General features: G+C 47.2%; 2 protein-coding genes across 2 annotated transcripts; one reads left to right on the top strand and one right to left on the bottom strand.

Moving 5' to 3' along the window:
- The first annotated feature begins 6,055 nt into the window (after positions 1 to 6,055).
- CACYBP (calcyclin binding protein) lies at positions 6,056 to 13,758 on the top strand. The gene is made up of 6 exons (XM_072127673.1): positions 6,056 to 6,243; positions 9,005 to 9,215; positions 11,381 to 11,477; positions 11,706 to 11,805; positions 12,206 to 12,300; positions 13,267 to 13,758. Exons 1-6 carry the CDS (start codon positions 6,223 to 6,225, stop codon positions 13,427 to 13,429), a joined length of 687 nt encoding a protein of 228 aa, XP_071983774.1. The 5' UTR covers positions 6,056 to 6,222; the 3' UTR covers positions 13,430 to 13,758.
- Positions 13,759 to 16,640: 2,882 nt separating this feature from the next.
- Positions 16,641 to 18,552, bottom strand: MRPS14 (mitochondrial ribosomal protein S14). The gene is made up of 3 exons (XM_072126889.1): positions 18,398 to 18,552; positions 17,073 to 17,240; positions 16,641 to 16,935 (listed from the first exon to the last, which is right to left on the bottom strand). Exons 1-3 carry the CDS (start codon positions 18,440 to 18,442, stop codon positions 16,753 to 16,755), a joined length of 396 nt encoding a protein of 131 aa, XP_071982990.1. The 5' UTR covers positions 18,443 to 18,552; the 3' UTR covers positions 16,641 to 16,752.
- Positions 18,553 to 18,767: the final 215 nt, after the last annotated feature.

Here is an 18,767-nt window from a genome sequence, read left to right as displayed (position 1 = left end):
CCACCCATGTCACCGAAATCGCCACTCCTCCAGCTCCTGCACCTCAGCCTCCTCCCCCCCAGTCTGCCCCCTCCCAGGAAAATTTGGCATTTGAACCGGCATACTCTGAGGAACTGTTTTCTGGACCCTTCCCACAGTCACAAACCACTTGTCCGGTTGCTGCTGAGCAATTTTCCGATGCCCAGGTTTTCCACCAGTCGCAGTCTGTGGGTGATGATGACCTTCTTGACGTAGTGGAAGAAGTGTGTAAAGAGGTGTCCGACGATGAGGAGACACGGTTGTCAGACAGTGGTGAAGTTGTTGTCAGGGCAGGAAGTCCGAGGGGGGAGCAGACTGAGGGATCGGAGGATGATGAGGTGACAGACCCAAGCTGGGTTGAGAGGCCGGGTGAACACAGTGATTCTGAGACGGAGGAGAGTCCTCGACCAGAACAGGTTGGAAGAGGCAGTGGTGGGGCCAGACGGAGAGGCAGGGCCAGAGCTGGTGCATCAGCGCCAAATGTGTCACGTAGTGAAGCTCCCGTGGCGAGGTCTCCCGCGGTGAGGGCTAGATTTTCAGAAGTCTGGAGGTTCTTTAAGGAAACACCGGATGACCGACGGACTGTGGTGTGCAACCTTTGCCAAACCAGGATCAGCAGGGGTTCCACCACTACTAGCTTAACTACCACCAGTATGCGCAGGCATATGAATGCTAAACACCCCACTCAGTGGCACCAAGCCCGTTCACCTCCGGCCGTGCACACCACTGCTCCTTCCCCTGTGTCAGCTGATAGTCAGCCCCCTGCCCAGGACCCTGGCACAAAAACCCCATCGTCGCCTCCACGATCCTCCACAGCATCCACCAGCGTTCAGCTCTCCATACCCCAGACGCTGGAGCGGAAAAGAAAATATAGTGCAACCCACCCGCACGCCCAAGCCCTTAATGTCCACATCTCCAGATTGCTTAGCCTGGAGATGCTGCCCTATAGGCTAGTAGAGACCGAGGCCTTTCGCAACCTCATGGCGGCGGCCGCCCCTCGGTATTCGGTCCCCAGCCGCCACTACTTTTCCCGATGTGCCGTCCCAGCCCTGCACCAGCACGTGTCAGACAACATCATCCGTGCCCTGACCAACGCCGTTTCTGACAAGGTCCACCTGACCACGGACACGTGGACGAGTGCTGCCGGGCAGGGCCACTATATATCGCTGACGGCACATTGGGTTAACTTGGTGGAGGCTGGGACCGAGTCTGACCCTGGGGCTGGTCATATACTGCCGACGCCGAGGATTGCGGAGCCTACCTCGGTCCAGGTCTCAAAGGCCTACTATGCCTCATCCTCCTCCCACCCCTCCTCCACCTCCTCCTCCGAACTACCATCCGTGGGCATGGCGCCATCAGTCGCTAGCTCTAGGCACAGCAGCAGTGCCGTCGCTAAGCGACAGCAGGCGGTGCTCAAACTGCTGAGCCTAGGCGATAAAAGGCACACCGCCCAAGAACTATTACAGGGCATCACGGCGCAGACTGATCTGTGGCTGGCACCGCTGAACCTGAAGCCAGGCATGGTTGTGTGTGACAACGGCCGTAACCTGGTGGCGGCTCTGCAACTCGGCAGACTGACACATGTGCCATGCCTGGCCCATGTGTTAAATCTGATAGTTCAGCGTTTCCTCAAGACATACCCCAATCTGTCAGATTTGCTCACGAAGGTGCGCCGCATCTGTGCGCATTTCAGGAAGTCCAGCACAGATGCTGCCACTCTCAGGGCAGCGCAGCGCCGCCTCCAACTGCAAGCTCACCGACTGTTGTGCGACGTGCCCACGAGGTGGAATTCAACACTGACCATGTTATCCAGAGTTTACCAGCAGCGCAGAGCGATTGTAGACTGCCAGATGTCAACTTCCACCAGAACTGGTAGTCAGGTCAGTCAGCTTCCTCAAGTCTACAATGAGGAGTGGACGTGGATGTCTGATATCTGTCAGGTGCTGAGTAACTTTGAGGAGTCAACACAGATGGTCAGTGGCGATGCCGCCATCATCAGCCTCACCGTCCCGCTGCTTGGCCTGTTGAAAAACTCTCTGATCAGCATGAAGTCGGAAGCTTTGCGCTCGTCACAAGAGACAGGGGAAGAAGATTCCCTTGTTGATACCCAAAGCACCCTTAGGTCTGTTTCTCAGCGCATATCGGAGGAGGTGGAGGAGGATGAGGAGGAAGAGGAGGAGAATGTTGGCGAGACACAAGAGGGGAGCATTGCTCAGACCTTCACTGTTCAGCGTGTATGGCCAGAAGAAGAGGAGTTGGAGGAGGAGGAAATGGACAGTCAGGCCAGTGAGGGGAGTGAATTCTTGCGCGTTGGGACTCTGGCGCATATGGCAGATTTCATGCTAGGCTGCCTATCCCGTGACCCTCGCGTTCAAAGAATTTATTCCAGCACCGATTACTGGGTATTCACTCTCCTGGACCCACGGTACAAGCAAAATCTTTCCACTCTCATCCCTGGAGAGGAAAGGAGTGTGAGAATGCATGAATACCAGCAGGCCCTGGTGCACAAGCTGAAACAGTATTTCCCTTCTGACAGCGCTAGCGGCAGAGTGCGTAGTTCTGCGGGACAAGTAGCGAGGGAGAGTAGGCGAGCAGGCAGCTTGTCCAGCACTGGCAAGGGTACGCTTTACAAGGCTTTTGCCAGCTTTATGTCACCCCAGCAAGACACTGTCACCTGTCCCCAGTCTCGGCAGAGTAGGGCTGATCTTTACAGAAAGATGGTGAGGGAGTACGTAGCTGACCATACCATCGTCCTAAATGATCACACAGCTCCCTACAACTACTGGGTTTCAAAGCTGGACATGTGGCACGAACTGGCGCTGTACGCCTTGGAGGTTCTTGCCTGCCCTGCCGCTAGCGTCTTGTCCGAGCGGGTTTTCAGTGCAGCTGGTGGCATCATCACCGATAAGCGTACACGCCTGTCGACTGACAGCGCTGACAGGCTGACGCTTATTAAGATGAATAAAGCCTGGATTTCTCATAATTTCCAATCTCCACCAGGTGAAGGAAGCTCAACCTGAATAATTTATGCACTCCTCCTCCTCCTCATTTTCCTCCTTCTCCTCCTCTTTCTACACTAAAGCAGAGGAAACTGGCTATTTTTTGACAGGGCCCACTGGCTCTAGCTATAGTACTTTATGCATTTAATTTTTCTGGAGGCCCACCTACCCGGTCCTCTGTTTTAAACAATTTTTGGGAGTGCCACATACAGGCACTCAATCTATTCAATTTTTCTGGAGGGCCACCTACCTGCTCCTCTGGTTTGAAAACTTTTTTGGACTGCCACATACAGGCACTATCCAAATTAAATTGTCTCCATAGCAGCCTCCACACGTTGTCTCCATTGCTACCTCCAAAAGTCGTCCATATAGCTGCCTCCATACATCGTCCCCTTATCAAACGAGGTGTGTCAGGCACAAATTTGGGTTGTTTTCATGGATTCCACATCAAAGTTGTTAACTTTGTCGCCACCCTGCTGTGTTATCCACAAAATATACTGGCAAACTTTTACCATTTAGGGATATTATTTCAGCGCTTCTTGCGCATCTGTTTACATTCCCCTCATCCGCCATATCCCAAACTTATAAGAACGCTACTACACTTAACTTGGTGCAGGCTGGGACCGAGTCTGACCCTGGGGCTGGTCATATACTGCCGACGCCGAGGATTGCGGGGCCTACCTCGGTCCAGGTCTCAAAGGCCTACTATACCTCCTCCTCCTCCCACCCCTCATCCACCTCCTTCTCCTCCGAATTACCATCCGTGGCCATGGCGCCATCAGTCGCTAGCTCTAGGCACAGCAGCAGTGCCGTCGCTAAGCGACAGCAGGCGGTGCTCAAACTGCTGAGCCTAGGCGATAAAAGGCACACCGCCCAAGAGCTATTACAGGGCATTCCACATCAAACTTGTTAACTTTGTCGCCACCCTGCTGTGTAATCCCCAAAATATACTTGCAAACTTTTATCATTTACCGATATTATTTCAGCGCTTCTTGCGCATCTGTTTACACTCCCCTCACCCGCCATATCCCAAACTTATAAGAACGCTACTACACTTGATCTTATACAAAAGGTTCTTAGAAGTGTTGTTTGGGGAGTAGCCTAGAGACAGGGGCTTGGATTGGCGAAAGCTCGCCTGGCAGCGGAGCGCCAGCTCCATGCCAAGATCCAACTAACATAGTTTTAACTGCAGCACCTTTAATCTACTACTAGTTCACTGCCTCCATACATGGTCCCCTTATCAAACGAGCTGTGTCAGGCAGAATTTTGGGTTGTTTTCATGGCTTCCACATCAAACTTGTTAACTTTGTCGCCACCCTGCTGTGTAATCCACAAAATATACTGGCAAACTTTTATCATGTAGCGATATTATTTGAGCGCTTCTTGCTCACCTCCTTTGGTTCCTCTCTGCCACCCATTGGTTTGAAGCCTGAGTCCATTTAGGGTATGTCGCCATGCCACTCTCTAGCCTGCCGCTGCTGCCGCTGCCTCTGCATGCCGTCCCCTATAGTGTCAGGGTCAATTATTGGATGTTTTAGATGCTATCTAGCTTCATTCTGTCACTCTGTCATGGCCATGCTGTTGCCCATAATTTTGGCATAATGGTGCGATTAAGCAGCCTCAGAGGCATCCATGCATGCTGCCCCTGCTGTTTCCTGTCCATTTCCGTGGTGTTTCCATCCTTTTCTGAGGTTCCCAGGTGTTTGGCCAAGCTTCCCTGTGCAGAGCCTTGGTCCCCTTGAAAAATGCTCGAGTCTCCCATTGACTTCAATGGGGCTCGTTATTCGAGACGAGCACTCGAGCATCGGGAAAAGTTCGTCTCGAATAACGAGTACCCGAGCATTTTAGTGCTCGCTCATCTCTATTTGAGTGTAATTAAAAGAAAATTTACTTGAATATTGGTCTGATTTGCAGGTTTCTTTTAAGAGTTGTTATAAGTTCACATATTTGGATAGATCTACCAGGGTCTGGTGTGATCTAGAACAGGGATCCTGTTGTCCCCAAAGCAGCAGGATGCATACTTGTCCTGCTACACCACCCATTAGTGAGGGATCTGATTCTTGTGATTGGGGGCAGTCACTGCTCAGCTTGTTATCCCTTATTGTATATATAACATGTAAAATTGGTACAACCTCTTTAGATGGGAGTTTAGATGCAGATTTGCACCATTCTTTGGGGGACACATATGCTCTGGTATTGCTGGATACATCATGTGGCTCTGGCCTCGTGATGTATTTGGAATCTGTTAGCGCTTGCGTAGGATTGCGCTATTGCTAGTGACTGTTCAGGCTTGAATGGTCGCAGGCTATAGTGAATATACTACCCCCCCCCCCTCCCCCCCGTGTACCTCCACTCCACACCCACTTGGCATTGAGGTGTTAAACGGGCAACAATCGAAATGCGTGTTTGTTCGCTAGGCATTGCGATTATTTCATGGCTTGTTTGCCAGAAAACTAGTGTAAAAGCCTCGATAAATATCGCCCATTAAACCTAGATTTTGGCACCAAATCATAAAAAACACTTTCTAAAAAATATTGTAGAAAAAAAACGAAAGTGGAATGTCCTTAGATGGGTGTCCTAGATCAGGGTACTGTCCTTGAAACACAGCACCACTCATGCCCATAAGATTTGTCTAGTAATGCAGTTTAGCTCTATTATAGTGAATAGGGCGGAGGTGCAATGGCACACACAATATGGGCACGGGTGTGGCTCTTGAAGAAACCGTCATGTATCCTGTAAAACCCCTCTAATTTTCGGTGTTAGTAATATTTATTGATAATTATTTTTCTATATTTCGTGTGTGAAACATAGGATGAGATTCACACAGTGCGGTAATACGAGCACGCAAGTTCGGTTGCGCGTGCACATTGACTAAAACTATCGCCGCACTAACCCGCTAGCCTTATCACGATCACGTGACCAGGCCGTCTGCGCGGTAAACACTAGAGGTTCGGCTCAACTCCTTTTTCCTTTTGGCGCCATTTTTCTGTGTCCTCTCGTGTTACTTCGTTGTGGTTTTTGATCTTCGGAAAAATGGCCGCGATTATACCGACGATCTGGTATTTTCTAGAAGGGTCAAAATAACTCCCACTAGTAGGTTGGTTCGTGACGTCACGGTCAGCTGAGGAAGGTTCCAGAGTGCTGTGCATCCTGCTGCCGTTCATTCATCGTTCGGGGTCTCCCACACTAGATCGCCTTTGCCGCTATGGATTCCGCTCTGCTCGAGGTAAGGAAGCCGCGGGAGTCCAATTTTCTAGCATGGCCGTCACAGCGCTCTTATATAAGAAGGAGCTGGACACATGATCCTCACACGGGCTGTCATTCTGTTATCTTATAGAAATATATGTCCTGTAGGGTGTCATAGGTAGAAGACCCGCTACATAGCAAGGGCTGAATGATACATAACTGATTTTGCCCAATGGGTAGCCCATTTAATGGATACATTTCCTTAAAAGGGTTGGATCAAGTTTGCAAGTTATCCCTATATCCACAGACTAGGGGATTACAATCTGGTCAGTGCAGATCCAACAGCTGGGACCCCCTACAGTCATCAAAATAGACTCCCAGCAAGCTGGAGAATTGGGGTCACAATGCTAAAGTAGTGTTATAAGACTGCTGAGCTCAGCGCTGAGGTATCTCCAGCATCTCATCCACTGTCTAGTAGAGCGTCAGTCTTGGATGTCTCCTGTGATGTTAGAGGCAGTGATGTCCCGTGGAGAAATACTTAATTAAAACTATGATTTATAAAGCGTTGCCCTTATCCCTAAATGGTTCCTTCCCATGGCTGAAATGTTAAATCAGTTTGTAAAGTTATAAGCAACTCTTAAGTCTAAGGACACTAAGTGAGTTCTGAATAGCAAATTTTACTTGCACTGCCCTGCCTCCTTGTTCCTGATTGACAGGTCTCACTGCTAGGACATGCTGCTGTATGGGACATTGAGAGAGAACTGTTACATCAATAGGCACTTCATGTCATATGACCAGGGTGATGTCATCTACAGTCCTGTTATATTTGCAATGTTTACCCCATGTATGTAACAGGAATTTAGATGACATCACTCTGGTGTCTTCACACTCTATGTGGCGTGGGGAGGAGTAGGAGGAGGGGCTAGCTGAGCAGGACACCCCCCCTCTGATGCCGGGTAATATAAGATAAAGTTCATTTATGGGGAGGTGAGGGAAACGATTTTTAGCTAAAAGAAGGGTGTCAGTTAGTTAATAAGACTCTATGGGAACCTGACACTTGCTGTCTATGTGAAAATGTGGTAAATATGCAAATACATTTTCCCAGGTGGGGATAAGGAAAACAATGCCTCCTTTTGCTACATTGAAAGGCAGCCCCTTTAACACCAAGCATGACCTACCAGAAGTCTAATATATGATGTGGGATTAAGCCAAACCAGTAGATCTATTCCAGAAGGAACAGACTCCCAACTGTAGACAGCGCTGTTTCAACCTGGTTGCATCTCTTCAGTACAGTGTAGGAAACCAGTTCCTTAAAGGGGTTGTCCGAGTTCTTAAAAAAACAATAGGTGGCCGGGAGCGGGCTGCTTAAAACAATAAAGATGTACTTACCTTCCGGTGTCCTCCGGTATCTGGATTAAGCTTCCGGTCGGACCAGACAACCTTCCGGCCCCCATACACAATGCTGTGAATAGGGACGGATAGGCGTGCCCGGCCACGGCCGGCCGGAAACAGAATGCAGCGCTGCTCCGGCGGGCACCGGAAGATAAGTAGGACTTTATTTTTTTAAGCAGCGCCCTCACAACCACTTATAGTTTTTTTTTCAGAACTCTCGGACAACCCCTTTAAGCTGTACTGAAGAGACCCAACCATTGTACAGCGCTGTCTACAGTTGAAAATGTGGTGGCAGGTTCCCTTTAATAGCTGATTCATTGAATTATACCTAGTGCAGAGCCTACCAAAACAAACCATTTTATTGGTCTAATAACTTCTGTTGAGTGACCATTTATTGGGGAAAAGTGTAAATAACACAGGAGGCTCTAGGACCCTGTCTGGCCACCTCTAGCCTGGATACTAGGTGACATACGGTTGGGCATAGGTTCTATATCCCGTGGCACCTTCATTGCAGATAATGCAGGTGGGCCTGGAAATCCGGAATACTCTTAGGATGTTCAAGCAAAACCCCTATATGCATTATTTGTCCCTTTACCAGTCATTGCACAGGGGGTCCCAAACCCCCCAGTTCCTCATTACTTCAATACTACAGCGAGGGGAAGTAGGAATATGCCCTGGAGATCTGTGTTGCCATACCTTTGCTTTTTTCATGGTCGATTTAAGTGACCTTCTTGAGATTGTGGTACCTTTAATGGTAACATCTTATATTTCAGTTACCCATTAAAAGGTATCACAATCTCTAGAAGGTGACTTTATTTGACCTATCAAAAGCAACAGGAATTTCTTGAACTGGCTAACACGGTACAAAATGAATTTATTTATATTTTTTTATTACCTTTCTGTGTGATGTTAGTAGCAGCAGGACTGTGAAAAATGCATTATCCTAGGTTTGTATATGGACTTATAGCACTGTGGTATGAGATCTCTCCACTGAGAACAGCACAGCTCCTCCTCTTTGCTCTGTGTAAGAGCAGTAGGAGGCTCCTGGTAAGATATTAATATTTAAATGCGAAAAACACAACAGTGTGAGGACACTCCCTACAAACTGGAATATAAACGTACACTGTTCACAGTCCTGCTGCTACTAACGACACACGATAGTTTGGTTACTGGATCTCCAGTTATAATACCTAACACAGTGTTCAACTTTGTATGGTCATTGCTACCTTTAAGAGGGTTTTCCTGGCAATAAAATTGCTAAAAACTTCTCCCCTCTCCCCGACTGCTTTGATCCATTTGCTGCTCCCCGACACTTCTGCAGGATGACAATGGATGACATATAGGAGTATACAGATTGTGCACAGTGGGGACTTGATTTTCTAAATTTCATGTGATGTTTTCACATTTAGCTCCAGAAGGATCTAGAAGAAGTGAAGCAGCTGCTGGAGAAGGCCACCAGGAGGAGAGTCCAAGATGTGCTGACTGTGGAGCAGCGCAAACTAGAGACAGAAATTGCCAACAGGCAGCAGCAACAGGTGGGAGAGTCTACGGATGTTCAGAAGCCGTCGGCCATCGTCCCTCCCATGGCCAGCACTTACACAGTGAAAATTAACAATTACGGTAAGTATGGGTGCACTGTATACAGACCATGTATTGCGGGCTCCTGCAGAACCTCTTGGTGACTCCATTTCCCAATACCTTTCAGGCAGAAAGGGAATCTCACATGGTCTTCACAAATTGCCATGTCCTTTGTACACTGTGCATTGAAGGCATTTATAATTAAGGACATTTAATGAAGTGTCTAGTTTTTGGGGTTCAGACTGTTGGGTCTAGGGCTGCGGAATCGGTAAGCCAAACGTCCGACTCCTCAATTTCCCTGAACTTCAGCTCTGACTCCAGCTCCAACAAAATGGTCTCCGACTCCACAGTCCTGTTTTTCTGGTCACGCTAGCAGTGCTTGAGATAAATGCAGACAATCCTTCCCAGTGCCTGTAATCTATAGTAGAGGAGGTTTACTACTGAGCATGTACATAAAGTGCAGCCACATCTATCTCAACTGAAAGGGGGGACAGTGATAAACAGGCCTCATGCAGCCTCTCAAACCAGAGTTGCAGTCCGTGCCCTACTGACAGTTAGAGTCCAATGAGCACTTCCATAACTGATGTAACATGTAACTAATGGAAGTTTTCAGCGGTCCAGAAGGCTGAGTAGCGGTGAGTGCATCTGAGAAGTCCTCACTATTCCCAGGTCCTCTTCTGTCGCTCCAGTGTGTGTCCTGAATCCTGACACTGCTTGTATGCATTGATGTCAAGACCCAGGAGTGGTAAGTACTTGTCAGCTGTACTGTACTGTCCCCGGTCCAGAGCAGCACATGGAGGGAAGAAAAGGAGCCAGGAAAGGAGAGGATTTAATTTTTTATCTGCTCTAGGGTCTTCAGTTTTATTAGTTTTATGCTCTAGGGGTCTCCAGTGTTCTCTTCTATGGGGTCTCCAATATTTGTCTGCTCTAGGGTCTCCAGTATTACTAGTTTTATGCTCTGGGGTCACCAGTATTGTCTTCCATAGGGTCTCCAGTGTTGTTATTATATGGGGGCCTGCAGTATTAGCAGGCTTAAAATACTGGAGACCCCCAGAGCATAAAACTACTATGTGGTCTCCAGTACTGTATGCACTATTCTGCACTGCGCTGAATGTAGTATCTGGTGGCTGGGTGGTATTTATTGCTGTACTGTGGCATTTATCATTTGTGGGTTGGCATTTGTGTTGTATTTTGTGCTTCCCCTTAAAGTTGAGCAGTGTGATGGTGTGGCCCTTGGATCAATAATTGTTGCTCCAGCCTGGCCCTGATCAGGAATAGAATAGACATTTAAAGGAAATCTCGAAATTTGTATAATAATTATATGTTAGTGGAATTGGTCCATTTTTTCATGACTCCACAGCCCTATTAGGGACCCCTGGAAATGAACAGAAAGCGGGTTGCAAATTTCCATTAACATCCTTCTACTAAGTAAACTTTTCAGGACGGTCCATCCTGAAAGCAGAAGTCCTAGAAAAGCTAATAGAATGGACCATTTCACTATAGGGCAGTCGTGGTAGACTTGCAGACCCTCATTATAAGATCACCAAATAATTAGACCCCATCTGTATCTAAAGAAAACCTGTCAGCACATTTTCACAAATACGTCTAGTAACCGGTTCCCATAGAGCCCTATTAACCCCGTTTTAGCTAAAAAAAATTTTTTTACCTTACAACTCCATAAATCAACTTTGTTATAATGCCTTGCATCAGAGTGGGCGTGTCATGCTTAACTGGCCCCTCCCTTCTACTCATCCCTATGTCCAATGCCTCTTTTAAGGATTTCCAGTGACCAGAGTGCTGTCATCTAAGGTCCTTTACACAGTTTGCAATGTCTACCCTATGTATGTATCTGATCACATGAAATCACAGCATGCCTCCATGGACTTCTACTCTTCCCCACCCTCTATGGAGGCTGCTGTGATATCATGTGATCAGATAGATATATATATAGATGTATAGATAGATATATAGATATATATGTATAGATATATATATAGATGTATAGATAGATATATAGATATATATATATAGATATATAGATATTGCAAATGTAACAGGAGCTTAGATGACAGCTGCTGCTTTGATGCAGTCTTCAGAGGCTAGAAAATCTAATATTTCTTTAGGATCCTTTCCTGATCTTAATTTAACTTACTGTGCTAATGTTTTATGGCTTGTAAGACCCTAACCACCGTCTTCTTCTTATGCAGGGTGGGATCAATCAGACAAGTTTGTGAAAATGTACATAACCTTGAAAGGAGTTCAGAATATCCCCATTGATAATGTACAAGTGCAGTTCACAGAACGGTAGGTGTGGGGCTCTCATATACTGTGTGTTTGAGGTTGGTTATATACCGGTATGGATAAATACTGCATTGTAAGAATGAATATATAAGTCTTCTTGTATCATGTTATTGCTGTAGGGTGGGGTAAGTTAGCGGCTTCCCCACCTGTATAATATGACTGGGGATCCGTGTGTAGTATGTGGCTTTTATCATTGGATATTTAGACTATTTGTTTTCTGCCTTTTTGCAGGTCTTTTGAATTATTTGTGAAGGATCTGAATGGGAAGAATCACTCCATGACTGTGAACAACTTGCTGAAACCCATCGTGCCTGAGAACAGCTCAAGAAAAGTGAGTTCAGGATTCTTAAAAGCTGCAAACCTTGATTTAAAGGGGTTGGCCACTATCACAAAACTTTACTATTGTACATAAAAGACCCTAATAGGGTTACCCATACAGTACTTATCCTGGTAAAGTTTCTGTAAAGCCATTTGGGCATCCCCACGCTCCTCCGACCACTGTGGCTATAACGGAAGGGATGGTTGCCCAGTCCCCTCCATCCGCCAGAAGCTATCGGGACACAGGGAAGTCACATGAAGGCGGCTTTTTTCTTAAAACTTTACAAGGGAAAGTACTTTTCAGCACCCCACACTACTTCCCCATTCACATGGGTCTTGGGGATCCATGTTCTTGCTTTGACTGTGGGTCCCAGTGATCAGAGACTTAACCTCAGTGCTGGCTTCCTTGGCAGGTGAAGACTGACACTGTACTTGTCATGCTGAAAAAGAGATCTGAAAGCAAATGGGACTATCTGACGCAGGTGGAGAAGCAAACAAAGGAAAAAGAGTGAGTAGTGATATTTATGGAATCTTCACAATTGATAAGAGTACCAGGCGCCATGGGGCTTATATCTATGAACTAGAAGCGCTCTGTTTTTCATAGATTTTAGCGACCATTCTGTTTACTCCAATACTGTCATTGCACTTCCCATTGTTTGTTCCATGCTTGACGATAACATAAAGTGGGGATCCATCGTTTCAGTTAGGAGATGTAATGTCATATTGACCGCCTTTTGGTAACATCCAGAGGTCTTAATCTGTCTTCCTGATGAAACTTTGTGGAATGTACCTCACAGGGGACAGCACAGACTCCTATCACAGTAATGATGATGATCAGAGAGGCTACTACTACAATGATGGAGAGGACAGGGAATCTTCCTAGCTGAACACGGATCTCTTAGATTTGTAGCATATACAGGCAGTCCCCGGGTTACCTACAGGATAGGTTCTGTAGGATTGTTCTTAAATTGAATTTGTATGTAAGTCGGAACTGTATATTTTATCATTGTAACTCCAGACAAATTTTTTTTGGTCTCTGTGATAATTGGATTTTAAAAATGTTGGATTGTCATAAGAACCAGGATTAATAATAAAGCTTAATTTCAGACACCTGTGATAACTGTTATAGCTGATTATTGTAGCCTAAGACTAAAGTACAGTAAACTACCAATTACCAGAGGTCCGTTTGTAACTAGGGGTCTTCTGTAAGTCTGGTGTTCTTAAGTAGGGGACCGCCTGCAGTGAAATGGGTCATAGCACTGTCCTCCCAGCAGGCAGAGATAGTACAGTCTGTAGCTACACTTGTGATACTTTCCTGGTACATCATGGGTAGAAGAAAACGGAGAGAAAGATCTGATGAGAGCAGACATTAGCTACAATGTATATCCTGATCACTACTTGTATTGTGTGTTTTAGTTTCCCCACCAATCTCCTTATATTTTAAGAATAAATTAACTTTATTTATTTTTTTAAGCAAACCATCCCTTGAACCTGACGCAGCAGAAGACCCCAGTGCCGGTCTAATGAATGTCCTGAAGAAGATCTACGATGAAGGAGATGATGAGATGAAGAGAACATTGAATAAAGCCTGGGCGGAATCTCGGGAGAAACAGTTGAAGGGCGACATGGATTTCTGAAGGGAGAAGCTCCCGCCCCTTCGCCTTATACAATTTCATAGTACAGGGACAGGCATCGCTTTACATGCAGTAGAGTTGATCTCTACAGAATCCATTGTTTACAATCCTGCAACTTCCCAGCATGCACCTGGTGCTGCTCTACAGCCCCTTCTGATTGGACTATGAATCCTAAAACCAACCCTCCCGCCATTGCGGTCAGGGTGCACGTTTCTACTGTAACACGAGCCTTCTGGGATCTAACTGCAGATATTTTGTCTGGAATTTATTATTTTGTTTCGAAATATTTGTACATGTCTTTTCTTTTGTTGTATAATAAACTCTGCCAAATATGTCATTGTATTAGTCGTTTTGTGTTTTACCAGAGTCTTCTGCACTGAAAAGAACATGCAGACTTCTTGTACATGTATTTATAATGTCTGCGCCAGTTTTGTCTCGCGGCTGCTCTGCGTCCGACAAGACAGAAAAAAATGCACCGAAAGGGACTGTTACTCCTTAGTCTGAGTTTGCGCCAAATTTATTACTGACGTGCAGCACAATTCTGCAGCATGAACTAAGTGTAAAAAAATAATGGGCTAGACTTCTGGAGCAGTGCTAGTTTTGATAAATGGGGCTCATTTACTAAGGGCTCCGCGGCCGCACTTTCATCGGGTTTCCCGAATTTTTCCGTTTTGCGCAAATTCCGCCGGGATTTTGGCACATGTGCCGGCTTTCACGCAACAGAAATCAGGGGCGTGGCCATCTGACAACCCAATGGATTCAGAAAAAATGCGGAATTTAAAAAATGAAATGTGACGCAAGATCAAGCACTTGCACGTCAGACAACATGCCGCGGGAAACCGGGTAAGTAAATGAGCCCCATTGTGTTGTGGTAGTACCATACATGGCCAACATTGCACGGATTTGATGTCCAGATGCTTTACGTTTTTTTTTCATGTCTCAAATACTGACCCATTGATTTCTGTATGTCTGTTCACATGTCCATTCTTTTTCATGGATGTGTTGACAGTGAGAAAAAAATAGCGCTATTTAGTTTTTCTTGCAAACGGACCACGAACTGTCAATGGATTAAAAAAAAAACACAAAAATGGAGGTCACACTGATGCCATCCATGTGCGGTCAGCACATCGACATCACATGTGTGACTGCACACGGAGATCACACATCCGCAGTTTTTGTGGACATGCCTGAATAAGCCCTTCATCTGCTACTGCAGGCTAGTAGGACAGTGTATTCCGTAGCATCCATTTACACAGGAAGGTTCTCTATTGCCATACGTTGATAATGTATGAATATTGAAGACTCCCAGAAAAAAGTAAATCTGCAAAATCAAAATCTATCATGATAAACCAGGGACACTTACTCAAACGCTGTCTGGATCTATATTTGCTATCCCTGGCTGCCTTCCTTTTCAAATCAACTTTTATAATTATGCTAATGAGTCCCACCATGTTGCAGATTTACTGACTGTTACAATGAGCAGAACATGTCTTGCCAACCCTCTGCTTTCTCCGACTGCCTGTGTAATCTTGCAGCAGGAAGTGCAGGATGAGGGTAAAGCTACAGCTCTGAGGGTCTGTGATATCACCACTCCCTCCCAGAGTTGATTATAATTATGAAATTATAATTTGAAAATGTATTGTAAAAGTTGATTTTAGAAAATAGGAGGCCATGGATAACATATGAGTAACAGTCGCGGTTCCTGGATCTATAAGTAAGCGTCCCTGGATTATAATTATGGATTTTTAATTGGTAGATTTACTTTAATAAAAAAAAAAAATAACCGCTACGTCCAGTTTCAGATGGGATCTGCTTCATACAATGAGGGGTCCCCATGAGAAGGATATCACTTACATTCTAAGTGTTGTCCTGGGGTCCAAGAAGGGCCCACTTTCTGGATTCTGATAGTTGGGTGCAGGTCCGGAAAAGGAAGTAGCAGAGCCCTTTCCATACCCCCCTCATCAACTCTGTCTCCGTGATTCTTTACTCATGTTATGAAAACAATGCGGCACATTTACTAAGAACAGTGCAGTCTGTACTATGTGCAGTTTGCCTGTGTAGTGTGCAGGAGGCGCCAGATTCATGGTGCACGTTTTCATAAATCTGGCACTCCCTGCCCTGCAGCACTTTTTTATTTGGTGCACCTTTAACATAGGGAGTGCGACACAATTCTCTAGGGCTTTGCTTGTTAAATCTGGCACATGGTCCAACTAAGCACTGACTCCAGGTTTTAGTGGACCCATGGGCGACAGAGCCTTAGTGGGCCCCTTCGTGGGTCGCCCTCCAGTAGCCATACTGCCCCCCCCTCCCCCTGTGGACACACTGCCCCACCTCCGGGAAAGAAAAATAACTCCCCTTTCCTCGTTTCCCCGAAGCAGCACCTGCAGCCGCCATCTTTCTTCGGCATGTGCCTGGTGTACGCGCCGACACACGTGATCTGATGTTATGATGTGCGCCGGCTTCAGAGCCGTCACATACAGTGCAGAGCGCCGCTTTGGGGGAACGAGGAAAGGTGAGTTTTGGATTGTGCTTCTTGTCGGGAGCGCAGCATAGAGGCAGAAAAGTAATCAAGCCGGATGGTGATCATTTGTACCAGTGTCTTGAAGTGATACTGGTACAATTGATCTGGGGGCCCAAGTGGGCCCCTCCAGCACTTGCCCGGGTGCTGGCGGCAGGCCAGACCAGAAAGCCCCCTTCACTGCAGAAATTTGTGTTGCATGTAGCACGCCACAAAAGGGTCACGTGCGACACATCCGGCATGGACACAAATACCTGTGCAAGCAGTTTGCCCCTTCTTTCACAGTGCAACTAATATAGATGGTTTTGTCTCTAAGGCCTCATTCACACAGCAGTGTGCTCGCCTGGACCAGATCCCAGGGGTAGCACACGATGGGAGGGGGAGTTAGCACTCATCGCCTCCTCTCTATTTAAAGCCGAGTGGTCACAGTGTGGTGAGATTGGGTGCCATAGACCTATATGGGGGCCAAGATCTGGCCGCAAATGATGTGGCTGGATCAGGGACTCCTATATGATCGTGTGAATGAGGCATAAGGCTGTTGCACACGAGCAGGAGTCCAAATGCTCAGCGTTTGCCTCAGTTTTTTTGGTAGGCCCATGAAACATGTAAGATTGAACAAAATCGCTTGTGAGACACTGGGCTAAATGGGAAACTTAGTTACCACTTGAAAGAAAATGAAACAACACAGAGCACAGCTATTGAAGAGCGACTTACATTTAACATGCACACAATATAAAAAAAGACAATGGTTTTCAGGATGTATTGTAGACAATAGAATTCAGGAATTAATAACTTTGTATCCCGCTGTCTACCACATGGCCCTTTGAATACCAGACATCTGATTGTGATCAGCTAAATGGCGGAATACAATTCTACTTAGGCGCCATCTCCTCTTCACGCCGCGCGGTCGGGAGGTAAGGACGCAACGGTTGCGGATCCGTACAGGACAACTGTCCACTGGTAGCGCCGCAATCTCTTTATCTGCCACTTCCTGCAAAACAAGAAGGAAGAGTTAGTCCCAGAAACTCCTTTCTTTGTTAACATTCTGACATCCGATCCTTAGAACAGGTCATTGAATTCAGAACAATGTGCACCCCCATGAGCAACAAGTTTTTAGCCATATCCTACCCGTAGTTCCTTAGGGAGAATGTTGTTTTTCCGCAGGGCATTGATCCTCAGCCGCTCATCTGCATATTCAAAGGCCATCTTCCTCCTCTTCACATCTCGCAACATCCTCCAGTCCACATAGTAACATCTTACTTGGTTTGAACAGGTGACCGGGGAGAACGAGAGCAACTGCATAGGGTTAAGCAAAAATAATCATAACAGGACATAAGTAAGACATACTCTGCTTTATTACACTGACTTCTATTTGAACATCTGCACAATAATGGAAAAAAGTCAATTAGTAATTTTTGTTTCAGTGACCCTGCTCTCCCATCCGGGGGCTGTGACACGAGATGCAGTATAACGGCCTGTAGTCTGGAGGGGTTGTGGCTTATATATCCTGCCGCCAGCAAAGACAATAACAAACAAGTTTTCCTTGGGTGCTACTGTCATATCACAATAACTGCTGGCATCCTAATTGTGTAGAGGAGTCCTAACTGTGGCACGTCAACATTACTGTGCGGGTGGCATTGTTACAGTAAGGAATTGCTAACTAAGGAGGTGTTGGTAAAGTGTACAGGGCAATACCAGGGCAGTGCTACAGGAGGCCCCACAAAGGAGAGGGCCATCACATAGCGCAGGGCACCACTAACGCAGAGGGCACTGACCAGGGCACCCTCACCCTGCGGAGGGCACTGACCAGGGCACCCTTACCCTGTGGCGGGCACCCTCACCCTGCGGAGGGCACTGACCAGGGCACCCTTACCCTGTGGCGGGCACCCTCACCCTGCAGAGGGCACTGACCAGGGCACCCTTACCCTGTGGCGGGCACCCTCACCCTGCAGAGGGCACTGACCAGGGCACCCTTACCCTGTGGCGGGCACCCTCACCCTGCAGAGGGCACCCTTACCCTGTGGCGGGCACCCTCACCCTGCAGAGGGCACTGACCAGGGCACCCTTACCCTGTGGCGGGCACCCTCACCCTGCAGAGGGCACTGACCAGGGCACCCTCACCCTGCAGAGGGCACTGACCAGGGCACCCTTACCCTGCGGCGGGCACCCTCACCCTGTAGAGGGCACTGACCAGGGCACCCTTACCCTGCGGCGGGCACCCTGCAGAGGGCACTGACCAGGGCACCCTTACCTTGCGGCGGGCACCCTCACCCTGCAGAGGGCACTGATCAAGGCACTTTCACCCTGCGGAAGGGACTGACCAGGGCACCGACCAGGTTGGTAAGACAAGCTACAGCTTCACCCCTGTATATCATGATACATAACCATCCACACATTGTCCTCCTGCCCCTGTATATCACGATGCATGACTCTCCCTCTGTCCTTCCACTAACCTGCCGGGCGCTGCGCAGCACTGATCCCAGAACGGACGCTGCCATCTTGTCCCCGCTGTCAGTTCAAACGCTCGTAGCTTTATTGTTCCTGACAGTAGCGCGTCCTTGTAGCTATTCCAGGAGCCGCCTTCTGTATGACTGCTGCTGGATGTAACTACACAGCACCGCACTAATACATGACAAACCTCACACATCTCTGAAGGACGATAACTACAAATTTACAGCGATTTACAACCTAGGAGACTCCACGTCTGGTAAAACTACAACTCCCAGCATGCCTTTGACAGCCGCACATTGTTGAGGCATGCTGGGAGTTGTAGTTTTAACACAAATAAATAGCAGATCACTGTTAATTATGAAAATAACCACA

Source organism: Engystomops pustulosus, chromosome 10 (genome assembly GCF_040894005.1).
Source record: "Engystomops pustulosus chromosome 10, aEngPut4.maternal, whole genome shotgun sequence".
Classification (NCBI taxonomy): Eukaryota; Metazoa; Chordata; class Amphibia; order Anura; family Leptodactylidae; genus Engystomops; species Engystomops pustulosus.
Note: the sequence above shows the minus strand (reverse complement) of the source record. Positions and strands in the feature narration are given on the sequence as shown.